The 24759-nt window shown below is 44.4% G+C and overlaps 1 protein-coding gene across 19 annotated transcripts in view; it reads right to left on the bottom strand.

Moving 5' to 3' along the window:
* LOC105282675 (disks large 1 tumor suppressor protein) overlaps window positions 1-24759 on the bottom strand; it is a 452432-nt gene that overhangs the window by 207431 nt on the left and 220242 nt on the right. For 11 of the 19 annotated variants that reach the window (XM_011344853.3, XM_011344857.3, XM_011344848.3 and 8 more), the window contains exons 2-4: window positions 21467-24689; window positions 2891-3027; window positions 1150-1188 (exon numbers count right to left, since the gene is read on the bottom strand). In XM_011344853.3, coding sequence (XP_011343155.1) covers window positions 1150-1188; window positions 2891-3027; window positions 21467-21884 — 594 coding nt within the window. In that variant the 5' untranslated portion in view covers window positions 21885-24689. The remainder of the gene's footprint in view (window positions 1-1149; window positions 1189-2890; window positions 3028-21466; window positions 24690-24759) is intronic. The other 8 variants (XM_026969150.1, XM_026969153.1, XM_026969151.1 and 5 more) reach the window with 2 other exon arrangements.

The raw sequence follows: 24759 nt of genomic DNA, 5'->3' as shown, positions 1-24759 counted from the left end.
CTAGAAAGCAAAATTATAACAAGAAGATATATATAGTTTTTAGCAAGGAATTCTACTAACATGTGCATCAGAAAAACATTTTTTATTGGCGTTATCGAATTACGTTGTAAGAGTAATCAATTCTATATGCTTTATATTATAGAAAATAAAACATCTTTTTGAATTTGTTTGGAAATTGGTTTTAATTATGCGATGCCTTGTGGTTACAAAGTTTTAATTATCAATGTATCAAAAACCATTCGGTTGGAAGCAATAAAATATTAAATTATTAAATATTCGATACAGCCGCGCTGCATATTTTTGCCTTTAGTAGAAAAGTCATTTTAAAATTAAATGATTTAAAGTATCGTTTTTAGGATTTCTCTTTTGCACGTATTTTAGGTATATATTTCTGACGAAGCAGCGAGCAAAGAGAGGCAAAGGCAGGAAAAGTTCGAAAATTACATGCATGATGATTACGCAAAAAGTACTCCACTGCAGTTGAATTCAACATAATTGAAGCTAATTTAACGCTTCATCCTGCTCGAACCGCAAGCTGTCGATCCCTCTATGATAAAGCACGATGCAATTAAAATTTCAATGCAACGCAATTTCTGGAGATTAAATGTACATAGGGCAACGGATTATACAAAGCATCGCGTATATGTCATCGAATAACGTATTTCACACTAATTAATTTACGATAAATAAATCTTTCAAATTAAGTCTTTTAAGAGTAACATAATCCAGTTTTGAAACATCGTTGATTTCTATGCGGTAAAAATTTTTAAATAACGTAAAAACAGAGTAGTGATGTTTGTTGAGCTCTATAGAATTAAGACTACCAAAAAGAGAGAGAGAAAGGGAAAGAAAGAGAGCAAAACGATCCCACGTGCGAGAGTGGAGCTCTCAATTCCAGTGTTGCACCATGGAGAAATGCCGCGCGTGACGGCCTAATCTAATCGAAGCTCCGATGTATGCAATAATGTTTACTTGATCGTACAGGGGTACGTACTACATATTAGGGCGCGGGTGCACATATGTGGTACGCATGAGGGAGCTTGCACATATGCTTGTACGCGTGTCGACACTTCGCCTATCACGTAGTTTATCGTATACACGAAGACAGAGAAGCCGATACTTCGCTCGGCACGAAACATTGTTACGTACGGTATAATCCACTTTTGCCGGTACTCGCGTGCGCGGTACCTGTAAAACAGACGAATCCCATTAACATCTCGCTCCGGCTCTTTCTATCTTGATTCGCGTCTATACGGAGAACGTAAGGCACCTCTCGTATACTTCTTTGAAAAATCAAAAACGCGCGGGGAATGAAGTCTTTGAACTTCCCCAATTTCCGCCGACGAGACCGGCGCGAGGAAAGAACACAGTTTTATACGAGGTGTCGCGGACCTCGTGCATATCCGGTGCTTCTTATGCATATCCGGGAAGTGTCGAGCTGGGGACGTTTAACGGCGCTTTATCGCGTGAGATATATACGCGACTCGTTTACATCGTCCCCATGGAGGCAAGAATTTCACGGGATGCTTTCTAGCACACGCAGGCACATGCATGCACACACATGCATACAAGCGCACATACGCATATATAATATATATGGGATATCTGTCTGTGTGATGAAATGAACGCGCGGAATGCTCTATATAAACGCCGCGTCGTCGCACTCGTGCGTTCAAAGGAGGCCGGAAGTGCGCTGAGCGATGGATAAAAGTACCGAGATACTTTTCTCGCCCATGTATCGCACCGCTGCTGATGCTGCTGCTGTCAATCTGTACTATTACGAGCCTTTCGCACGCGCAAAGAGCCACTGCACTCTGCGATGACTAAAGTCATCTTTGACGACTGTCGCTGCGAGCTAATTAATTAAGAGACTCATCAGTTTAACGAAAAAGTGGCTACGTGTCACAACACTCACAACCTGGAAATAGAAAGAGAATCGATAGGAAGATCAACGGCAGCAGCATTCAACATGCTTCTTAGAGATTGGCGAACATCACTATTAACCCTTCTCTTAAGCTTCCCGCACAGAGGTGCCTAAAACCCCAAGTAAATTAAGGTAATCACGATTTTCGAATGTAACCTTTTTTCACAAGCAAATATTTTACAAATTACTTTCTTCTTTAAATTTTCCTATGCATAAGCATAGTCTTTAATGTGTGGCGTATCGATGGAAAAAAGTGACTCAAAATCAGTTGATTTTTTCTTATATTTTTAACTAATGTTCGACGTGAGATAGCCTGTACCCCAGTGTGGGAAACCCATGAAAATTGCAAGTGTGGGAAGCTAGAGTTAACTTGACACCAACTCAAAATTTGTCGCAATAGCGCGATGCCGGCGAAAATATAGTCGCAACGAATTGAGCTAACGATCGAGCTTCCGGCTTAATCCGGAAGAATGAGCGTACGTGATCGAGCTGTGAAAAATCGTGCAGCGCAATCATTGCATCGGCCGAACGTCACGTCGATCGTTCGTTCATGTGCCATCGGCATCGATATGACGTGGTCGTCGGTGGTCGACTGCGGACGGGCGGTTTGCAATTAGCAATTAAAATCGGCAAGCTGGCCGCGATTGATTGGATCCGGATGATACCGTCTACACACGAATGCACATACGAGCCAATCGATTCACCGATTCATAATTATCGGCGCTAATTACGGTAACCACTGTCGCTCGCCGCGACGAATTAAGCCTACGCTATCCCGGTAATTTTTCCATCTCATCGATATAATCCTGTGGTTCTCCACAACTGACAAGCGCAGAGGTTTCTTCTCACGCGATCGCGAGAATGGATCCGCGAACAGCATCCGCATTCGTTTACCTTATAACCCCGGTGTATCGAGATGCGGAATGACGTATTACCTACATACAAAAGATTTACAGTCGTACTCACGTCGTTCTGGGCGAAGGTCGGCGTGATGGGTCCATCGCTGGCTTCCCATTTGTCCGCGATGCGGATCGTCTCCGCCGTCTTCTGCTGCACCGACTTCGACTCGTCGAGCAGCGTCAGCTCGTAAAACTCCTGGATATCTGCAACAGAGAAAAACGGAAGACGTATTACCATCCACCGTTGTCGGGGCGTTTCGCGCACGGAAATCAAATCTACGCGAACGGTATTCCGCTCCGATTTCATTCCGCTTCTATCTAGCATTCCGCGCGCAGAAGCGCCACGATAAATTGACACTCTCCAGTGACTCGATTTAATCCATACATGCGAGGGATGCATCGAGAAACGTCAAAGGAGCACGTAAACAGGGTTACACTGAAGAATAATTACTCGAACGTCGTAGTACACAGTAATAGATGCTGTTCAATGGCGATCGGTGCATCACCTTTGGAATGACATGCACGACTAGTCAAAGATGAAGCAAGCGAGTTTCACGCATTGTCCTGCCGCGTCGAGAACTTTAATGACCAGTGTAGGTCACCAGACGCGAATGTGAACCCGTGCGATAAGGCAGTCGCATAATTTTCAATAGAGTTCCTGCTGGCGTAACTCGAGGGGACCCTCGAGCGACGCGCGTCGCACCACGTTGCACCCGCGAATATATATCACCGGCGTCCGGGTACGTCGGACGCAGGTCGTCTGGGTCGAAGGAGACCGTAACTCCTTGCCAGCGTGCTCGCCCCCGGCACGACGTTGCGAATGGGGTAATGTTGGCACGTGACAACACGGGAATTCGCATGGTGTCTAAATTAGGGATGATCTGCTTTTGAAACATTTAAAAAAATTCCTCAAAGAATTCCTGAAAGAGCACAAGAACACAAGATAGATGGAGATTTGCATTTTCTAATTTTAAAGAAAAAGATGCTTCCTCTTACATGCACAGTAATAGTTTTTTTATTAGAGAAATTAATTGCTAAGTATTATATATTTTCGGGGAAAAAATCAATTTTTTCTCGTCCATAAGCTATGCAAATATTTGAGAAATATTAATATTTCTCGTAACAACTTAATCTCCCGTTCATCCCTACCGATGAGGCAGAAACTCCGTGGATCGGCACAAAAGATTCAATCTTCCTCTTCTTAAGAGTAGTACCGGCTGGCATCTATACGGTTTCATTTCTTCGCCGCCGACTGTATAATATCTCCGTGTTAAAGTAATTTCCAGAGTAACCAGCGTAATTTTCTACGGTTATTGTGGCGAGCATTACTCTCAATTTCTTTGTCGAGCGAACGGGTGTCTTGCGCATGATAGTCGTTAATGAATTGAAATTACAGTTAGTGCTTTGAGGCATTGCTCCCGAGAGCGTCGCGTATTAATTGCTCCCGCGTGAGCAATTCCTAACGGTAATTTCCAAGTTACATCATTACACCACCTGTGTGTTTCGCACAATACCGAGCTCCTTGCAATTACCCTCGTTAGTCGGTCAAGCGAGCCAAGTTACCTACTTCGTTCTTTCCGACAAGACAATAATGTGTGTGTGGCTGCTTCCATTCTTAAAAAAACTACACGCCATATAAATAATTAAAGTTGTCTATTGCCACTATGCACGCGATAATCTGTAACCGAGGAGATTCTCTTGACCAGTTTTCCATTACGTTTTCTCTATTATCTTCTATATTTATTATCTCGAGGATACCGATACTCTGCAAGATAGTATCTTCGATAAGATCAGCAATTACCAAGATTATATCACAAACACACACACACACATACACACGTGCGCGCACGCGCGCGCGCGAGTGTAGATAAAAAGTTACTACATATTTTTATTTTCTTTCGATCAGTACAGCTCAGTGACTTGAGCCAAGGAAATTGAATTCGTTTCGCCACGTCCCATTTCCATATTCCAACAGTGACTTTAAAATTGCGCACGAGTTGACGCGAGGCGTTTAGTCGTGGGTGTCTCAAAAGGATTTTTTATCCCTTTGCCTCGTGGCGTGCAAATGCATGCGAAATTTTTAGACAAAAAGTTGCAGGGAGAAATATTTTATCCCTCAGTAGAGAGGAAATTTGAGGGTTTCGTTCCTGTAAACTCGCTCGAACTTGTTCGTATACTCTCTCTCCCTTGATCTTCTCTTTCTCTCTTTCTCTCTCTCTCTCTCTCTCTCTCTTTTTGTGACGTTTGAGTAACTTATGCCATAAAAATAATGTATTTAATGAAAATTTCGCAGCGAATCTCCTTTCAATAAAATCGAAATAGGAAAATGCTGAATGAATATCATTTACATGTTTCTCACCGAGCCATAGGTAAGAGAAAGTTGCAAACTCTCAATTCGCAAGAATATCGTTATTTCGCGTTCGCGCAGGCGGATGTTTATGGCGCCGACGTCGTGGCGATGGCGTTATTGCATTATAAATTTTCAAAGGGCGTCCTGATTCCATCGTGATAGAAATGTATATCAATCCCATTCGGGCAGCAGCTATCCCTCTTTCAACTACTTTTCAACAACCTTTCCGCGCACGACGGTACCCTGTCTAAATATCAACCGGCGCATTTCTCATGTGGAATGCAAGAAATATCAGAAACTTATTTCAATCCCCGCTCGTCCAACCCTCACCCACCCTCAACCTCGTGAGACCCGCGTGCGACGTTGACGTCGGTATGTGAAACGCGCGCGGAATTCTTTTCCGATGACGGACATCTCGTGTATAAGCGGCGGCGCCTTTCCGTCGAATGCCATCGCCGTCGTGACGAAACTTATCTGACATTTTGCCCCTGTGGAGGAAAAAGATTCGAAATGTTTGCTGCGAGCGAGCTGGCTGCCGTGCGTATAAAGAGGATTTATGTCTTAATCTCGGAATACAAAACGCGCGCGATAAGATAGAAATGTAAAGAGTCTCGTCGATCTTCCAACCCGCAGTTATTTTTTAAAAAAATGAGAGAAAGATCCATGAAGGTGAGAGCCAATTTCAACGGGATTCACAACCGTAACAGTAAATTCCACGAAAATTTGTGCAACCGCTGGAGCGAATGACCAGACTTGGAAAATGTTTTGATTCACGTGCACTTTAAAATTGCGGTAAACGAGCCGGTTCTCGCGTTACATATCGTATATTGCTAATTGATTGCGAGCCAATCGCAGCATCATACCCTTATAACTATCTCAATGTAACCGATGCCATCGTGGTTCGCCCTCTTACTAGGCCAATGGCTGGGATTGCAATTAGAGACACGACCGTATCGATAATCGATGCGACATTGATGGGCATGGAATAATAATTAGATTATTGGTACTTAAATCCGATTCGTGATATATACATAACCAGTTCCGCCGCATCGATATTGCAATTTGGTCGTGTTGATGTTTCGCTTATGTCACGCGTATTCACGTATGTACCGCACATGTATTTCGCAAGCATGACGCGCATTTGCGTTGCCTCGTCTCGATGTGGTTCCCAATATATAATATTTTCAATCCACGATTACGACATAGCGATATAAAGCGTTGCTCGAGCGATCGTGTCTTCTTGCGGTAGAGGGAAAACTTGGAGAGGAATTCAGAAAAATGTGAGATTAAAATCACCCAACATACAGAATTTCTCGAGATTATTTCAGAAGGTCGTCAGACTATGTGCGGCCGCGAACACCTTCCTCCTTGTTCTGCTCGTGATTTATTTTACGCGCGTTGCCTTATTTTCACCCGCCGTATAGTTGTTGACCGCAAAGTGCGATAAAACAAAAAAAAAGAAAAATTGTAAAAATTGCGCGCAGGAAAAATATTGCTAGTCCAGCTTTTCGTTAATTTTCTGCAGTTTCGTCTCGTGACCCCGTTCTCCGGTACGGTAGATCAGAGCGTTGCGTTTTTATTTCTTACCCGTTTTCGCGAAATTACGAGCGTAGTGCTTTATTACGTGTTATGGCGGTGCATTAAAAAATTCGTGTCTCCCACGGCAACATAATGCAAAGAGGGCCAGAAGAGAAGACGAGATTAAATTTGCATTGTGCTAGTTGACGTCGGGCATTTTTTGTAATGCGCTTTAGCAGCTGGAATACTTTTGAATACTAATGCAGCTCGCGCTTGACGAACGCATTTTGTTTGGTTTATCAGATAAACGTAACGACATGCCAAAGCTCGTTACTGCGTAAGCTTGGTATTTCTGTCGCAATATGTTCTCGCAATGAGACAACGCTGTACACACTGCGTACGCGTGAATATTCATACATATTAATTTGGGCTTTCCCACGCGTATTCCGCCCGAAATAATGAAACTACAGCGAATACAACGTAAAATAAAATCAGTAGAATAAAACTGTTTGTATTTTAATATCGAATGCTGTTTGCTTGGAATATCGTTGTTCAGAAAATTTTGAAACTGCTTTAAAAATGGAAGGAAATTCAACTGTATAATTGCGAGGAACGTTCTAATAAAATTCGATCCAACAATGGAAGCGTGTGTACTACGAGCGAAATAAAAACCAAAAATGTCTAGTGCTAGACGCATAATAAATGCGCTACACGGGTCAGAGAGCTAAACCCTCCGGGCAAAGAACGGCGGAATTAACATTTCCCTTTTACTCCCTTCTTATCCGCGTTGCTTTCGCCAATTGGTAAAAAAATCACGCGGCCAGGCGCGCCTCGTTTTTCCACTTGATGTTCCATCCATTGTCCTCATTTCCGTCATTCGCCCTCGCAATTTCACCCCCGGACGACAGGGAGAGTGGTGGCTGTCGCGCAAACGTTTACACAACGAGTAATTTTTAATTTCCCGCAGTTTCCGGTTCCATAAAAGGATCATTACGAAGCTATTTCGTTCCTCCCCTCCTCTCGTCATTCTTGCGAGCCTCTTTCTCCTTCCTGCTGAAGCTACGGGCGGAAGTGAGAAAGTTCGCAGGATGAGCAAGAGGGGGGATGAAAGTTATTTACAGAAATGGCGTATCTCGTACAGGCAGGTCTCCACGGTTGATGTTAACGAGCTCCAGTTTATCGTCGGCTTCGCTGTCGTCGTCATCGTCGTCGTTCTCTATCCTCCCTTTCGTCTCCTCATCGTCCTTTTCGCACCGCGTACAACACAGACTCGAAAGTTTCGCCGGGGTGGAAATTACGTGTCGCGGGGGCTAAACTTCCGTCTTGGGCGAAGTACGAGGGGGGGGCGTTAACGCGTCGGCGCCACGTGTAGCCGACCGACGTCGGGCGTCGCGCCGTGTCGCGCCGTGCGCTGCGAAATGGCTCGTGATGTTCGCATGTGCATATTTACCGCACGCGCACTCGCAGGATGGGCGCCGTAAATTTATATCGCCGGCGACGTTTCAATCCGACCGCGCCCGACTTTTTTAACTGCCAGGCAAACTCCGTCAACGTCGTCAACGGGGGTAGTTAGGTGCACGAGCGAAAGGAGAGAATTACTTTTTTAATCCACTACACTGCGATCGCTGCCACATCTGCTGCAAGTTACGAAGCGTAACGCGATTATATAATCAGAGAATATTAGAATATTAGATGTCAGGCACTTTGAAATTAACGTAACAACTTATCAGCTATTATTTATTGCGATTATCATGCACGAATTAACACGAGTTCTTAACTATAATTTTGTTTAGGCATCCAGATTTGCGAAAGCAAAGATCTCGCATAAAGCATTGAATAAAATTCCCTTTTAATGCGATAAAATTTGCGTCGAAAAAAAAAGAGAACCATCGATCGCTTAGAATCTTGCTATTGCTCATGCTCGTCTCCTATCGCAAGGTACTCGAAGATGGCTATTTTAGCTTTCGCTAATCTCGATACCGCAACGAATTTCACGCACATGTGGTACAAGCGAGGCGGTCGAGGCAAAATTATTCTCGAATCATCCGTTCATCGAATGATGCACGCTCGCCGCGTCCTTAGCCGTGCGCATCCTTTCGCAATTACCGATCCTGCAGACCCGACGGGAACGACGCTTGATTTCGTGCCAAAGGTTTAATGCACTCGGATCGTCGGAATTGCCGCGAAATTCCCGGCTGTAATTATATTCAAGTACGCGCGCGCGGCAAGTGCGCCTCGGGATATCGATGCTCCAAGTACTTATTGTTCGGTGAGCTATTCTTCCGGCAAAAACGGATGGAGTATCCCTGCGAGAGGATATGCTTATGCATTTCCTGTAATTCTGCTGACGAAGTAAGACGGCAACTTTAAGCGCGAAAAGGACGCTACCTTCTTCCGTGAAATTATTTTCCTGCACTTGCAGGATTTACTTTACATGCGCATACAAATGGACTGGAGCCTGAAATATTGATGTACCAATTTAAACGTTCTAATCCAGATAATTTCATTTCCCGTGCAAATTTTTATTTCAAGTTTGTCGCAAACGAGACTCTTGAATCCTGCGATGTTCCAGTTCAGTGCACCCGCGCGACCATTAAAAAGCTGATTCCGGTCTATCCATCACTAACGCCATTTCGCACCGCGTTGTGAGTTTTAGATAGGATCAAGTCGTGTGAGAGAATCGCGGTGAGGTTCACCATAGCTTTCCTCGGACGTCGCGTCGTGTGAAATGTTCGCCGTAAAGCCACGCGCGCGATGCGACACGTACTGCGCAGCTAAATCACCCGCGGTGCAGCCGGATAGAACCAAAAAATCCTATTGCATACGGTAAATCGCTTATAGAGATCGGCGTTTATTTTTACGGCTCAACGGAATTATTTGCGCGCCGCAAATTCTTTCCGGGGAAACTGCAAAAAGGATGCAACGCGTTGGTAAATGCAAACATTAAATAAATGATATTAAATAAGAACAATTCACATGAACAGGTGGACATTCAAATTTCCTCGAGTGAAATTCTGTTGATGTGTATGCGCTATAATTACGAACTTTTCTACCTGTAGAGATGATAATATAATTTGACAATCCGCAGCATATTTAAAAAAACATGCATAGTTTGATCAACCAGCAACATTAAAGATAATTATTTTTTAACGAGCGTCCGTGTCTTGGGAATTATTCAGTATGAAATTCCTAGTTTTGTTTCTGCAATCAAGCGGGTAAAGGAAAATTCGGCGCATCGCTTGCAGATGCATCAAGAATATATATACATTCACTGACAGGAGCAATATGCACAATGATAGCGCACGCGAATTTGCGTTGCGTACGCGAGGTTCGTAACGAGCTCGTTCGTTGATTAGATTTGTCATTAGCCGGGATGTTATACTGAGAGACACTAAATAATACAGATAACCGAGAACATTTCTTGGTTAACATGCACTAGCTACTCTGCTATTGTTCAATCCGAATAACAGTGCAAGATGGAGAAATAAGGATCACCGTCCCGAAAATTTCATAAATCTCGATCCGTCCTGTCTTCCTCGATACAAGAAAATGGTTAAATTGACATCGTCGTATCACGTTTTATACTTAACATAATCGTGATACATGCTATGTCTTTTTCTCTCGCACTCGAGGACGAGATACAATCATTTATTGTCTGCGCTACTTTCTGAATACTGTATCCTAATCTTCGTGAAATGGAGAGGTAGAGCCATAATGTGACCTGGATATTGCCAATCGACCGGAGGGCATCGTCGTATCTGCGCATAACGGTTAATGGCTTTGCTGCGCAGTCAAATTTTGCTAAAAGGTAGCGATATAAGCACCGCAGTAACCCAAATACACGAAATTACGGTACGAGAGCGTACCGTGAGGGAATAGCATTAACATCACGGTGTGATTGTCGATATCGTCCAAAGATGCGTCATAAGTACTCATTAACAAGGGAATATTAATACGTGACAATAAATTAATTCACCTAGGACATCACGATTTATTCGGCGAAAAAATAGAGAACAAGCTGGATCTAACAATCGCGCAACAATCACATTTGATAAACCGTCACTCCGCAATGGGAATTAAATGCATCTTGGCCGGCCGGTATAACTGTGCGGCTTATATTTCTATCTCGCATTTAAATGCAAACTCCCAAATCGAGAACACTTTATCGTGTTCGCGTATGCAAATTCCCGAGTGGCGCAGGGCACGTCCGTGCACTCGTACTCGATTTGCTTTTTTAATTACAGGGACATTTATGGGGGGGGGGGTAGTTCATCGGTTGGTTCATCGAATCGCTGAACGAAGCGACTCTCCTCTCGAACTCGTCGAGAGGACGGCCCGCGGATGGCCCGATACCAATCCCCGCTCAAGATGCGGATCACGTTTATCGGATTATGCGGACGGAATGGCGCACAGGGATAGATGGAAAGGGACGGTCACTGGGGAAGGGTGGGATAAAAGACATCTGAATACCGCGACCATCGTCATTTCCACGGTTGTACGTTTTACGACCGGTGATTTGATTAACGTGCGCCCCGCCGCATCGACGCTTCGTTAGCACGCGACCGCGAACGCAAAAAACCGGACACGCAAAACTCTGCCGTAAAGTCGGCGTCATTCGCGCGATCGCGTTAACGGTGTCGTTGATGCTCGCCGTGGCCCGATAAAAGTCATAACGAACGTAATTTTCAGCAGGCCGCGCCGAAAACGAGTTTCTCTCACGTTTTACAAGTGCCAAACGTTCGATTCCACACGCTATTTCGGATTCGGATCAGATTCTTTCGCCCGATCAAACGTCGTCATAGGTGGATTCCAATAAAATGCATGATTCGATAAACCGATCAATAAATAATGGAATACTTTAATTGAGCAGGTTTGTTTTGATTTTTTTCCCTTTCGCCCAAGTTTACGATGCACACGCTTTCACAATTACCATTACTCTGGATGAGTAACGATTGCTTTCAGCTCTCATTTATTACAAACTGACATGTAAACAAAGCAGTATTAATTAGTGTTCGAAGCGTAGCCGCGTTTAGTTTGGTTTGCTTGAGTGCACTGTGTTCCGCTTGCATTATTCGTTGCTTGATTTCGATCTCGACAATGAGACTTCACCATGAAATGAGATATAAATATGTACAGAATGAGAAGAAACGCGATAAGCAGCACTCTTCGTAATGTGTAATCAATTAAAGAAGCAGATGTACTCGAATAAATGTTATTTTTCCACTCGTGCATTTTTTCGAATATTAATAATATTATAACTATTTTATAACTATTTATTACTTAATATTAATAATATTAATAATTTTATAACTATTTTATCACTATTCCCTGAGCGCTTTTTGCAAGTACCTGCATACTCACACGTTTTCTGCGATCGCATAATTAATAATCGCTCCTTTGACGAGAAGAGCGACCAGCACGCGCATTAATTTTCGTCTTCATTTCCTCGCCGTCCCTCGAGCGAGGGAGCACAGTCACATCGAGTATTCCCTTCCAGACAATGACCATATATATAATCTTCCATGGCTGTACCGGCGACGATAACATAGGGCTAATTCATTTTTAATCCTTGTTTGTCCAGTGCCACGGATGGACGCACGCGCGCTTGTTTGTTTCTGACTTTCAGCAAGCCCGCGCTGCGAAATTACTGTATTCTGCACGTACGCGAAGTAATTAATTAATCGCAATAATCTTCCGCTCGCAGAAGGAAAAAAGCACGGGAGACGTGATTCCGCGCTGTAGAGAGGCAAATTAGAAAAAAAGAAACTCGTAACGCAAAATCCGTTCGGAAAAGCTTTCCCGAACGCGAGGCACGATTCGCGAGGCGATTACGGATTACGCGCGATTCCGATTTCGACGCGTGCGGGCGTTCTCGCTCGCTATTTTTTCGCGGGGGGGTTCATCAGTTACTGCCCGATGCATTTGAACCATCTCCCTCCCCCACCCTCACCCCCTAACCCCTCGGTGAATGGGCCGCGAAAGCGCGAAATTGATGCACGTCAACGGAATTATGCAACGGTTAATCTCCGAGGTGCACTCGCGGGGTTTTTCCCGCTCGCGAGCCCTCTCTACCGGAAATGATCAAGTTCCGCGCGGCCGATGGAGTACATCGGATAAGATAAATGGCGGACGTTGTGCCGCACGGCGGTAGTGTCTGAAGGTCGGTTGCGCGAGAAAGTAATTTATCAAAGTTTTCATATATTTATTATCGGATCGGCTATACAGCATCTCGGTCGGTTCGGAGCACCGCGCGGACTCACGTTGATAATCGGTTTAAGCTAACTCCGCGAAGATTGATTTGCCAGCGCGGTGGACGCGGCTTTCTAATTACTCGCTGGAAATTATGCGCGTCGAGATCGCGCCGATGCGAAATTAATATTTCATCGAATTTTTTTTTCCCCCTCGGTCGTTCGCGATCCAATCGCCGCGCCGCCGCGCCGTTGTCGGTGCCGCCTCTCTTGTTCCCCGACGTTAATAAATTCCTGATTGCTTGAAATTTGCAAAGAACAGAAGAAACCCTTCTGCCGTCGTCCGCTACTTCGTTTCTTCGATTACGAGAAGAAATTATTATTATTATTATAATTATTAAGGAACACGCTGATAATAACGCTTAATAATACACTTAATAATTATTAAGAAACACATTGATAATAACGTTGATAAAAATGTTATCTAGATGCATTACACGGGACAGGGCGACGATTAATGTTCGACAGGTAGGTTGTCGGATCGACGAAGTGATTTAGAAGTGGTCGGCGAGATTCATAAATCAAGTTTGTTGAGTTAACGGAATAATGGAGGACGTGTAGGTGGCCTTTGTGCGAAAAACATATTACTCCGGGGAATTCTATTTACGTGCGGAATGTGTATTGCACGGAAATATTAAAGTGGAAGAGGAAACACACAATTCCAATAATCCTTGTATTCTCTTCCCTTCACTTTTAGCTCGCGCGAACGCTCGGCACAATCGATCAAAAAGCTGCAGGAATTTCGCAGCAAGGGAGAACTAGAGAAGGAGAAACAAGGAGAGACGAGGGTTTCCGTCGACTCTGTCGGGTTAACGTAATTATATAGCGGTTCCCGAAAGACCGTCTCTCGCAGAGGAAGTCGAGATCTCGCAGGAGTCATAACGTATAATAATAGGCACTTAATCGCGAGAAAATCGAGTTTCCTACGTGACAACGCGACTCGGAGACTGCCGAGCTCGAAGCCGAGACGAGCGGCGTCAGAAGCGGTTGCTATTGTGTTACTCCGCTCCGCGCGTTGCCGTTGGGGTATTGTGCAAGAAATTTCATTGTACGATCGCGCACGCCCGCGCACCGGGTCGGTTTTCCTCGGCGCGCGGAGAGTGAATCGTATCGCGCCACTTCTTCCATTGTCTATGAACATTGTTGCCGAGGCGTAAGTGGAATGAACATGGTTCTCACATCTATCGCGGCTCTGTTGATTCTTCGCGCGATACGTTTTTCGGTTAGTGAGATTCCCGCGATTCATGCCTCGTCGAAACCTCCGCGATCTCAAATTTTCCGATCATTTATTTTATTCCGTGATGCAACCAAGTTGTCTGGAAAATAGAGAAAGAAAGAGAGAGAGAGAGAGAAGAGGGAAAGAAAAATTCGAAGTATTATTGCTGCGTGAAAAATGTCGATTATTTCGCTCCACGTTGACGGATCGCCAACCCCCTCGCTCATCTCGGGCAACGGACGCGTTTATGAGAGACGCGAGCTGGCGATCTCGCAGTGCGGCGCCAATCGAGGATGTCAGTCGAGTGCATTATTGCGTTTAAGGGAATGCCAGAAACGCATCGTAAGTCATGACCGAGCGTAGTCGCGATCCTAACGGGAACATTAGTGGGATTGCTCCATTCCGTTTCTTCGGATCCCGCCGGTCGAACGTGCAATCGTAGTTTTCGTTGTTGATTGCGATTCGCAGTCCGACATTCTCGTTTCCACGCAGAGAGTAAAATGTCTTAATAAGGCTAAATAGAGACCTACTCGATGCGAGAAATGACGCTTATCAATCTATAAAGATTGATAATTCACGATCGCGGACTGCGGTATACCTAAATTTTGTATTTTTCCCAACAAGAGTTTCAATCTCTCAACGTAGAGCCTTGCCAGAATCTCAGCGGTCTTCCCTCGATGCGTCTGCATTCGCGCCTTTCATCGGTAATTACGAGTTGCGGTACCGCCGCGTACATTTCGTTGCATTATCTTCTTGATGGAGCACAGAGTGCAGCATAATGCACATCGTTAATATCTGTCGCAGCCGCGGGAATAGAAACTCGAGGAAAACGCGGAATAAAGTGGGATTAAATAGTTTTTCACAACGTGATCTTACTGCGGTTTATAATGTGACAGCGATCAGTAACATTAACTTTATTTTCAAGGAGAAGAGAGAAAAATGTCCTGGAGCACGTTATCCGAGCGATACGACTCGTTCCAGTTTTGAGAGATTAATATAATAATATTAATATAATAATATAATCTCTTCGTATTTAATTAATTAGCATTTTCACGCTCGACATCTACAGGTAGGTAACAGTCACGCATTAAGCACGATATTGCTTGGAACCGTTGGCAAACGACTATTATTCTAGCTGGAATATTCGTAGCCTTCGCGTGAAAACGCTGACATCTTCATTAACGTTAATTATCCATTCAATATGCAACGCTATTCGTATAGGCATAAATGTTGCGCGAAACTCGCAGCCAGCAAAAGGCGAATCCGCTCGTTCGTACGATGTAAATTAATATGATACGTCAGAGCAACAATTGTTATTTTACGCGGATGTGGATAATTGGTCCCGTCTCGTTTGCCGCATACGTATCCAGTGAACTCTCTGGATTCGCGTAACATCGACATTTGCAACAAGCACGTCTGATTTACAATAGTCCGTAAAAAGCAACAGTCAATTGCATCACGAAAAACAAAACGGTTTAGTTAAAACCTAAGAGCCCTCGAGATTAAATAGAGAAAATAACTGCCCGAGAAAGATCGCAAAAGACAAAGAAGATGATCCTTTGCGATGATCGACCGCGTGTGAAAGTCTTTAAGTTTCGCGATGTTTAACAAGAGGGGGACGAGTTTGTTCGCGAAAGTGACAACAGCATCGAACAAGCGCTGCTAATTGCTTTGTAGAGAGAAGGAAGAAGAGAGGGAGGAAGGGAGGAGAGGGAAAGTTAATTGGCGCAGTTAGTTTCGTAAGGGGCGAAACTTACAAGTGAATGAAGAGCTCGGTGTACGTGCACGATGTGGCGGAAATGCGAGACGATCCCGCATCTTTCATCATGCTGCCTTCCGTTGGATTCTTTTACTAGCATTCACTCGACTCTCCCTTGATAAAAATTTTATTGAATGTTATTTTATTTGACAACTTTTCATCTCGCAAAATTGGATTTCCTGAAATTTCAGATATAAATTTTGCTGCAAGATTACTAAATCTATAATTAAGTTCCGAACTAATATTGAAATTTATTTCTGATGTGCTTTTTTTTATCGATGTTCTAATTTCGTTGAGGAACACAATCGGTTGAAGGTAGCCAAGAAATTCCATGGTATATAGCTCCCTCATGTCTACATCATTTTCAAACCATGGAATTTCTCAACTAACTTCAAGCGATTGTGTTCTATATATACAGAGTGTTCCAGACCTATCGTATAACTCGTTAATGGTAGATTCTTAAGTTAAGTCATTTGGAGATGAAAATTCTAATACTAAAATGTCGAGGCTGATGTAGTTTTTAAAGGAGAAAGATTTGAAGTTCATTAGCTTGTCAAAATTTCGCGCACTCAGGAACATCGCATATCAAAAGGACTCTTCCACAACACTTCACTCAAGTCGATAGAAACAATAGCACTCGAAAGTATTATTCACTTTATGCCTTTATACACTGTTTACAAGACCGACGAATATCGAGATAATAATAGTTTTTTTTGTTATGGTTCTTATCGAGTTGAAGTGTCGTAGAAGAGCCCTTTTGATATGCGATGTCCCTGAGTACGCGAAATTTTGACAAGCTGATAAACTTGATGAACTTTAAACTTTTCCGTTTAAAAACTATAGCAGCCTCGACATTTTGGTATTAGGATTTTCGTCTTCAAATAATCTCAAGAATCTACCATTAACGGGTTACACTGTAGGTTTGATAAACCTTGTACATATATAAAGCAAACTCGATTATTTCTTGAGCGGCACATGAGAAGTGCAAGAAGTTATTCGAAAGTGCTCAAGATAACAACTTATTGTGCTATACCGTTAAAATTTGTGATATTTTAAGGTAATATGAGATTCATTAAGAGAGAGAGAGAAAGAGAGACACCGTATATTCTATCTATCTGCATGGTACACGCGACGTAATTAAATGCGCGTGTAAGATTTAATTAATTTCGAAGAGTGAGCTTTCTCTATGTAATTAAAAACCGGTTTCGGCAACACAAAGAAACAACAGTGGTTCGCAATAATATACGTGTAATTAAAAATCCATGTTATAACACTTACGCGTTTTTATGAGAAAAGTATTTATTTTAAAAACGAGTTTATATTGTTTAATGTATATAATATGCTGTTTAATATATATATAAATATAGCGAATTTCTCGAAATAATAATTTTTGGAGTGACGAAGAAAATAATATTTTGCAGCAATGAATTATATTTGTTAAAATATACCCGAATAAATTTAATTGCCACTCCAATTTATATGAATGATTTTTAATTAACAAGAATAGCCAGTCGTCATTTTTTCCCCTTTTTCACTAGTTTGCGCACTGTTTTATGAGATCCATTTGTCGCACTGATTGCTCTCGACTAATTTGTATCAAATCAATCTGCTGAAAAAAATTTAGACAGCATTGAATTAATTGCTTCGCCCGGTCTTAATGAATATATAGTGATGAGTGTATCATTATTTCACAGAGAGATGCGACATTCTCTTTTAATATAATATGTCACGTACGCAGAACACGCGCGTTAACGGGCTTCAGAAGCGGATTTTTTTTTAATTATGCTCATTAGCACAGCGAGACCGCCGGTTCGCCTAACTACCTTTATTTTCGCAAAATGACGCTGCACCACGTGTATCCAGAAAGACCGTACCATTTTCTGTCATAATCGCTTAATTATGACAGCTCGGGAGGTTTTTTTCGAGCGAAATTCTCGCAAGAACTCTTGCCGAGGCAAAGGCTCATTGGAGCATGACGATCATTCTATCAGAAATGTGCAGAAAGTTGAAATTTCTCCTTCATCACTCCTCTCTTCGTGTCTCAAATAATCATCGTCCAATTCTGATCCGGAAGGAAACTTAAGGAATTCATAATCGATTCCGGAAGATCGCGCGCGTCGCCCGAATTATTTTTACTTGCAGTTACGCTGTATCCGGGGAGAAATTGCGTTTCAGCGGGGAGAGCAATATCGGAGTGCCCCGGCGTTGCTATCGCGGAAGTCCAAAACTTTTTCCCCGGTCGGCCAACCCCCCTGTCGTCCGCATCCCCCAAGCGGTTCTTCCGCCATTTTATCTAACCCCTCCGCGCCCCCGCGGGATAGCCGGAGGCTGCCTGGAAGATAATAAACTCGAAACAATACGGCGACCAGCGTTCGCACACAACACGACATGCTTTCAGCTTTAAAGCGCGATACCGCTGACTCGCCGTTACGCGAGGAAAACTATTTCATAACTAGGTCATACGTGTGCGTGTGCGTGCGTGTACGCGGATGCACGATGGACGGATGTAGGACGAAGAGAGACAATCCGCCAGGCAAGAGGCCCTCTTTTCTGTCGCTCTCCTCTTTGTTTCTCCCCGGAAAAGCTCGGCGGATTTCAATTACGTCGTGGTGCAACTAACGGACTCGCAAAACGCGCGAGCGAGATGATTATTCAAGAAAAATAAAATTTACCGAGTCCTCTGACGCGTTCGTTCGTTTTAACGTGTACCGCTCGGCTTTCTTTCTCGTTTCTTTGCAACTGCGATAAAAAAACTGTTTCACGTGCGTTACCTTGCGTCCGGCTATATCAGACGAAACATATCAAATGATATTTTCAGCCAACGTTTCTCTCTTGTCTTCTTTGACAGCCCACGTGTCTTAATTGACTCGTCGTTAAATCTTACGCCGTTGCACAGTGGGCCAGAAAACTCACAAAAGTGGCAAAAAACCAACACTCAAATTTTTACTCAATTATCACGATATCTTAAAATAGAGTAGTTGAAGTGGCCGTAGCGAAATGTTTTTACAGGTTATTCAATATTTGTTCATTAGGGGCATCATGAACAAGAAAAATGTTATTTGTTTCCTAACGTATTTATAATTTCTTTTTCTCATATGAAAAATTTAGCTTATCACTTTTAAAGGTTTTTCTTTTATGTAATATCAGTATTACGGGTATTTGAATTTGAAAAAGCTAGTAAAGATCTGTGGACGTTAACCTGATTTGAGTATCATGACTTCTTGTGAAATCAATTTTATTCATTTCGCTTTTGTACAGGTTATTGTTTTCCTGCTCCCCGAGACTCCACTTTATAATCAAAAATTGAAGGTGTCAGGATCTTCATTATAATGTCTACTTTAAACTTATTCGGCGATATTTTGCGAATACTGTAATTTGCTACGTGTACATGAGTTTTAAATCGCCCAGATTTGCTACGGTTACGCGACTAGATACGTACAATAAGGTGCATTAATTCACGTGATAGCGAATATTTATTAATTGTAATATATTTATTAATGTTAATATATATATTAATATTATATATGTATAATATATAGGTATATATATAATATTAATATATATATGTTAATATATAGAATGCATTTTTTCACGATATAAAGCTAGTTTGACGGATAGACACCAAAGTTTTAAGTTCGACAATTTATCTCACTAGTTTATTTCTCATTGTTCTAAATGTAACAAATAGAAAATATTTTGTCCTACGCAACGGTGCCCCATCTGCTGATAGGCCGCTCTACCGTGCCGGCACTGTCTCTCGCGGCGCTTGTACGCTCCGAGTAGGGAGTAGGAATTTTTGATGTCAGATTCGTTATCAGCAACCTTGAAAACCATTAAATATCAAGTTCCATACAAATCCGATCAAAATTAATAGATATTGACCGCCATATTGGATCCACTAATTTGAATATTGAATTTTCCATGTCAGATTCGTTATCAGCAACCTCAAAACCTCAAGTACCTCGAATTTCAGAAAAGTCTACAGAAATCTTGAATTTTGTCCGCTTTTGCATGCTTTCTGGCCCACTGTGCGTTGATGTGATAATCCACGGGAGACAATGGCAGCCCTTTGCGTACCACATACGATCTTTATACCAAGTGTTCGCCCTGCTGCGCTAAGCTTCGCTAAAGTAGCAGCAACTAATTTTCACCAGCGAAATTAAGCGCCTGCTAATGCACACACATGAGACAACTGTAGCGTGCTAAGTTTGAGCCGTGTGCTAAGAACGACTGCTTGCTTCCGCGTCGCTGCAACGAGTGGAAACTAATTTGTTCGTCTGTTTGTTGCTAAACTTCTCACGCGTATTAGCGACGTTATGCATGTTCCGACCGAGAAACGTGGGTAACGTTGACACGCACGCGGGAGGAGAACGTCTCGGAGAATGTTTCAGACGTATCTCACTGGTTGATAGGTCGATTCTTCGTCTGACGTCATTTAAACGCAAGCTTGCTGAGCGCGCAACGAACTCCGCAACTCGTCATAATGCAGTCGTGGCCGGCAGATGAAGGGCGTTGATAAATACTGCAACTCGTCGCAAAAGGCTGCTTTACGCGCGAGAGGCACGAAGCTTCCTGCGAAATAACGTCACGGTATGACGGTCATTATCGCGCGCGATGCGCATCGCGCACTGACTGCGGTGCCGCGAAGTTTCGCGCAAGTGTGTCTTATCGTTTGCATAATAATACCGCTGTAAAACGCACAAAAACTCCGGCACCATCTATCACTGCGCCACCGATAATGTCTCGTAACTCAGACTTGTGTTTCGATCATCACGCGTTGCATGTTCGAAAACTAAGTTTCCTCGTATTTTCTTACAATACGCCGGCGCCGTATTACCGGTGAGGAAAATCGAAAACCGGAAGTGGAACCTGGAACTTTTCGAATTTACGGCGGCGAAGCGACTGGAATCGAAGTAGGTCGCGCGTCGGGATGCAGTCCGGCGCGGCGTAGGGATGAGAGTAAGCGGGACGTGCTTTTATTTGCTGGGACGCTCGGCGTGTCCCGCGTACGATAATTTCCGTTCGCGCGTCACCGCGCGTTTTGCGTTTGACGGCGCTTTTATCCCGGTGATACGTAATAATCGTATCTTCCATCCGGCTAGCCGGCCGGCAAGGCCGGCGTCAGGATCGTTTCGCGAGAGGAAACGATCCCTCCGCATTACCCTCCTCCCTCCGCGACACGGACAATAGAAACCACACCGTATTTCGTACAATACCGCAAAACTTTCGTATCACTTGCTCCTCCCGGCGGCGTGCGGTTCCCGAGGGGAAACTGAAACTTTTCGCGCAGTTTACATTCGGGCGCGCCACAATAGCGGACTTTTCAGCAAACATTCGGAAGGTGCGAATTAATAGTAAGCGTAATGCACATGGCGTGCGATTGGCGGATTCAGGCCAAAGTATCAAAGTTTCCTTATCTTAAACGCGATACCGTATTCCACGAAGCTCGACGATTCCTGGCGCATGCCAATCGGAATCTACAATCCCGCTCGGGTAAATTAAAGATCATCGGTCCGAATCGGAAACAATAAGACTTATGAAGAGCACTCTACCTTCTTTCGCCTGAACGTATCCGTGCACTTCGCAGTAACTTGCGGCCGGGCCAGCCGCTCCTGGAGTGTCCAGCGTAAACAGGGTGTTGGCGGATGAACTGACGCCATCGTCAGACATCGTCTGCAGCAGACTGGTAGCCTGCGACAGAGTGCGTTGCTGCTGGTGATGCTGGTGATGATGATGATGGTGCTGCTGCTGCTGTTGCTGCTGCTGCAGTTGCACTTGCTGCTGATGCTGCTGCTGGGCAAGCATCTCCTCGTGCCGACATTTCGAGCAACGACGCATCTCAGAGCGGACGCGCAGCAGCCAAACCATGCCGAAGAGCGCCATAGCAACCTCGAGACCCGCTGACCTCGATGGGTGCTTCATGCTCGCGGGGTCAAGCTCATCGAGGCTCCGGGAGCCAGCGCGACACATATCACCGACTTCGGCGCGGTTTCGTCCTCCTCTCTCCCTCTAGATCCTTCACCCTCTTCCACCCCAGTTGTCGACGCGCATCTACTTGTGCCCGGGAATAGCAAACTAATTAAGCAAACATGAGAAAGCGCACGAGCGCGCCGGTGACTCGTCAAAATTGCGCCATCGACATCTGCTTTATGATTCTCCCCTCGCAATTTCGTGGCGCGCGGGATTGTTAGGGTGTCATTGGCAGTGGATCGTTCTCGGTTTTACGTTGCTAAAATCTCCAAGATAAAGCCTCTAATTTCGTACTATTGAGTATCAATAATTGTATAAATAATGTATCACTTGTCAGACTTGGCTGCTCCTCGAGAGAGGGTCTTCTGTTCCCATCGGCAGTTTCCGATATTTGTCGTCTGGCGTCCTCTTCCTCGACCTAGATTCAGAATTCCTGTTGTCGCAACGTCGACTGTAACGTTGCGTTATAGTGGGACAATTCCGCTCGATGTTCGTCCCGAGGCGATCGGAGGATCGAACCGGGATGACCTCGGTTACGTCTCATCGGTCTTGTCGACAATTTAGTTGGTAGGAATTAGGATTCCCGTTTCCTCTAGCCGGATATCTCTAGCCGGAAGCACGAGTCTCCGGTCAGCACTTTACAATCTTTATCGACGCGATTCATCAGGATGAACTTGTCCCGCTATTACGGGTAAAAGATATCTAGTAAGACCGGTCACAGAAATTACAAAAGTCTTCTCTCTCGATCTCTCTCCTGCTTCTTTTTTTAGTTTTCAGACGCACGGAGCTCGACTTATAGATGACCGGATATTGAGCGGATGACCAAGGCACCGTTCTTCTTCAAGGCTGCTCGATGATAGGTGTCGGAGCGATGTATTTGATGCTCTACGAAACGCTGCACTCGTGTAAAGATAACAAATTGATTGTTATGAATTTTACGTTCTTTGTACGCGAAGGAATTAGCTCTTATTTTATGTTAAACTCTCCGAAATATCAAGTTCTAGGTCAACTGAAAATATCGAATACTTCGGCAATTCACAGGGTTGCAAACGATGAAAAGTTGGTTCCCTTCTTCTATCCTTCTGCGAATTGAAATGTCAGGCAGCCGACACAGACGTCTCCGTTTGCTCGCGACTTCTCTTACTCGTTCTTTGAGACACGTTATCAATCAAGCGGCGATTATATAATCACAAAGAAGATATCGGGAGAACGCGAGAGCTTCTTAATTTACAATCCGCTTTTCCCAGGCGAAGCGAAGAAAGAGTTCTCCGAGCTCCAGACTTGTGCAAATACCAGAGCGGAATCAACCAAGGCACCAGTTCTTTCGAGACAACGCGTAGAACGAGGATGATCGATACAGCCTCAATACAGAAAGAAAGCTAAGCGACTGGTCCCGGGCACACACTTTGACGCAACAACGATACTTCTATAAAAGTACAAAAGGCATCCCCGAGTTATCGAGAGCGCGGATCCTTCCATATTTCCCAGAAACTATCCCGATCATTGCGTTCCCGTTTTCTGAAGCCGCGGCTACGCTTCGCTCCCTCGACTTTCAACGACCGAGTTCCGCTCCCGAATGATGTCCCTGTCGACTTCTGCCGTCTCTGTTCCTTCTTCCAGCGGATTTCTCCGACTGGCCCATCGAGCTACGTGATGCTGCTGATGTTCTTCTTCCGAGAGTGTCGCTCTGGAAACACGATTCTGTCCCATCGGGACAGTACTTCCCGTCTCGCGGCTGTCTCACCCCTTACGCATCAGTGAGTTTCGCTCGGCGTTCAGACCTGATCATGGGAAAGGGGATGCGGTGAGACGCTGGGGTGGACGAGCGCTCGATAGCCGCGACCGACTGGTCCCTCGCTCTCTCCGGGAGATTACGCGGTGTTTGCGAGCGAAGGGTAGCTTTCCGATCGGCTATCCGATCCGGCTATCGGTTCCCCTTTTAGGATTCCGCAGTGTCGCGGAATCTGTGTCGCGAAAAAAGATTCGTTCAACAATCTCGTAGCGGGATATCGGACATACTCGGCCAAGTGGATCCCCCGCTTTTGCGGTCGCGCGGTCGAAGGGTTTAACCTGGAATGGCAGCAGGTTAGCGTGTAGAGTTGAGTGACTGCTTGGAGCGTGAAGCAGCGGCTCGTTATCAATTCCCGTCGAGTCTGAGTCTGACTGAATGGGTTCACTCCTGTCAATCTGTCGGCGCGCATTCGCGCGGCAGCTCCAGCAGCTCGCCTTCAACGATGACCTCGCTTCGATGGCGGAAAGTAGGTAATATCAATTTCACCGTAACTTTCCGCAATCAACTTTGCGTTTTAATTATACGAACCTCAAGATGAAGAGGTTCTCTCGTTCTTTTTCCCCCTTCTCAGCGCGCGTCTTTATTGAACATGATCTCTATTTTCCGTAGTTTATTCAGAACCTTCTTGATCAAAATCGATTAACGTACGAAGCTCTACTCTTCCGTGCTTCCTCAAATACCGATATTTGCCGTTGAATATTACGTTGACATCGATTTTCTCTTTCTCTTCACATGAATAAAGTTCCTTGGACTGGAACTCGACGCAAGTCCTCCCTGCGAGTGCTTCAGTCCGCACGCACGAGTGTGCTTTCGGGATTGATGTCCGACGACGATACGATCTTCCAAAGACGGAAAACAGTTTCGAAAGATTTGGGGGTAAAAACCATTCGCGAAGAAGGCTTGATAAGTGACCGGTTTTATTTCTCTTCGAGTCACCGGCTCGGTCTCGATATTCCCCCGTTTAGAATGCTCCCCGTAAGCCTCAGATTTCCGCTGATACTTCTCCTTTTCTCCTGGAAAAATCATGGCGGGAGCCTTCAAGCGTTACCGATGCGAGAGAGGCGCGGTCGATTTCGCTCGTAA

This window comes from Ooceraea biroi, chromosome 4 (assembly GCF_003672135.1).
Source record: "Ooceraea biroi isolate clonal line C1 chromosome 4, Obir_v5.4, whole genome shotgun sequence".
Classification (NCBI taxonomy): domain Eukaryota; kingdom Metazoa; phylum Arthropoda; class Insecta; order Hymenoptera; family Formicidae; genus Ooceraea; species Ooceraea biroi.
This window is presented reverse-complemented; position numbering and strand designations above follow the sequence as displayed.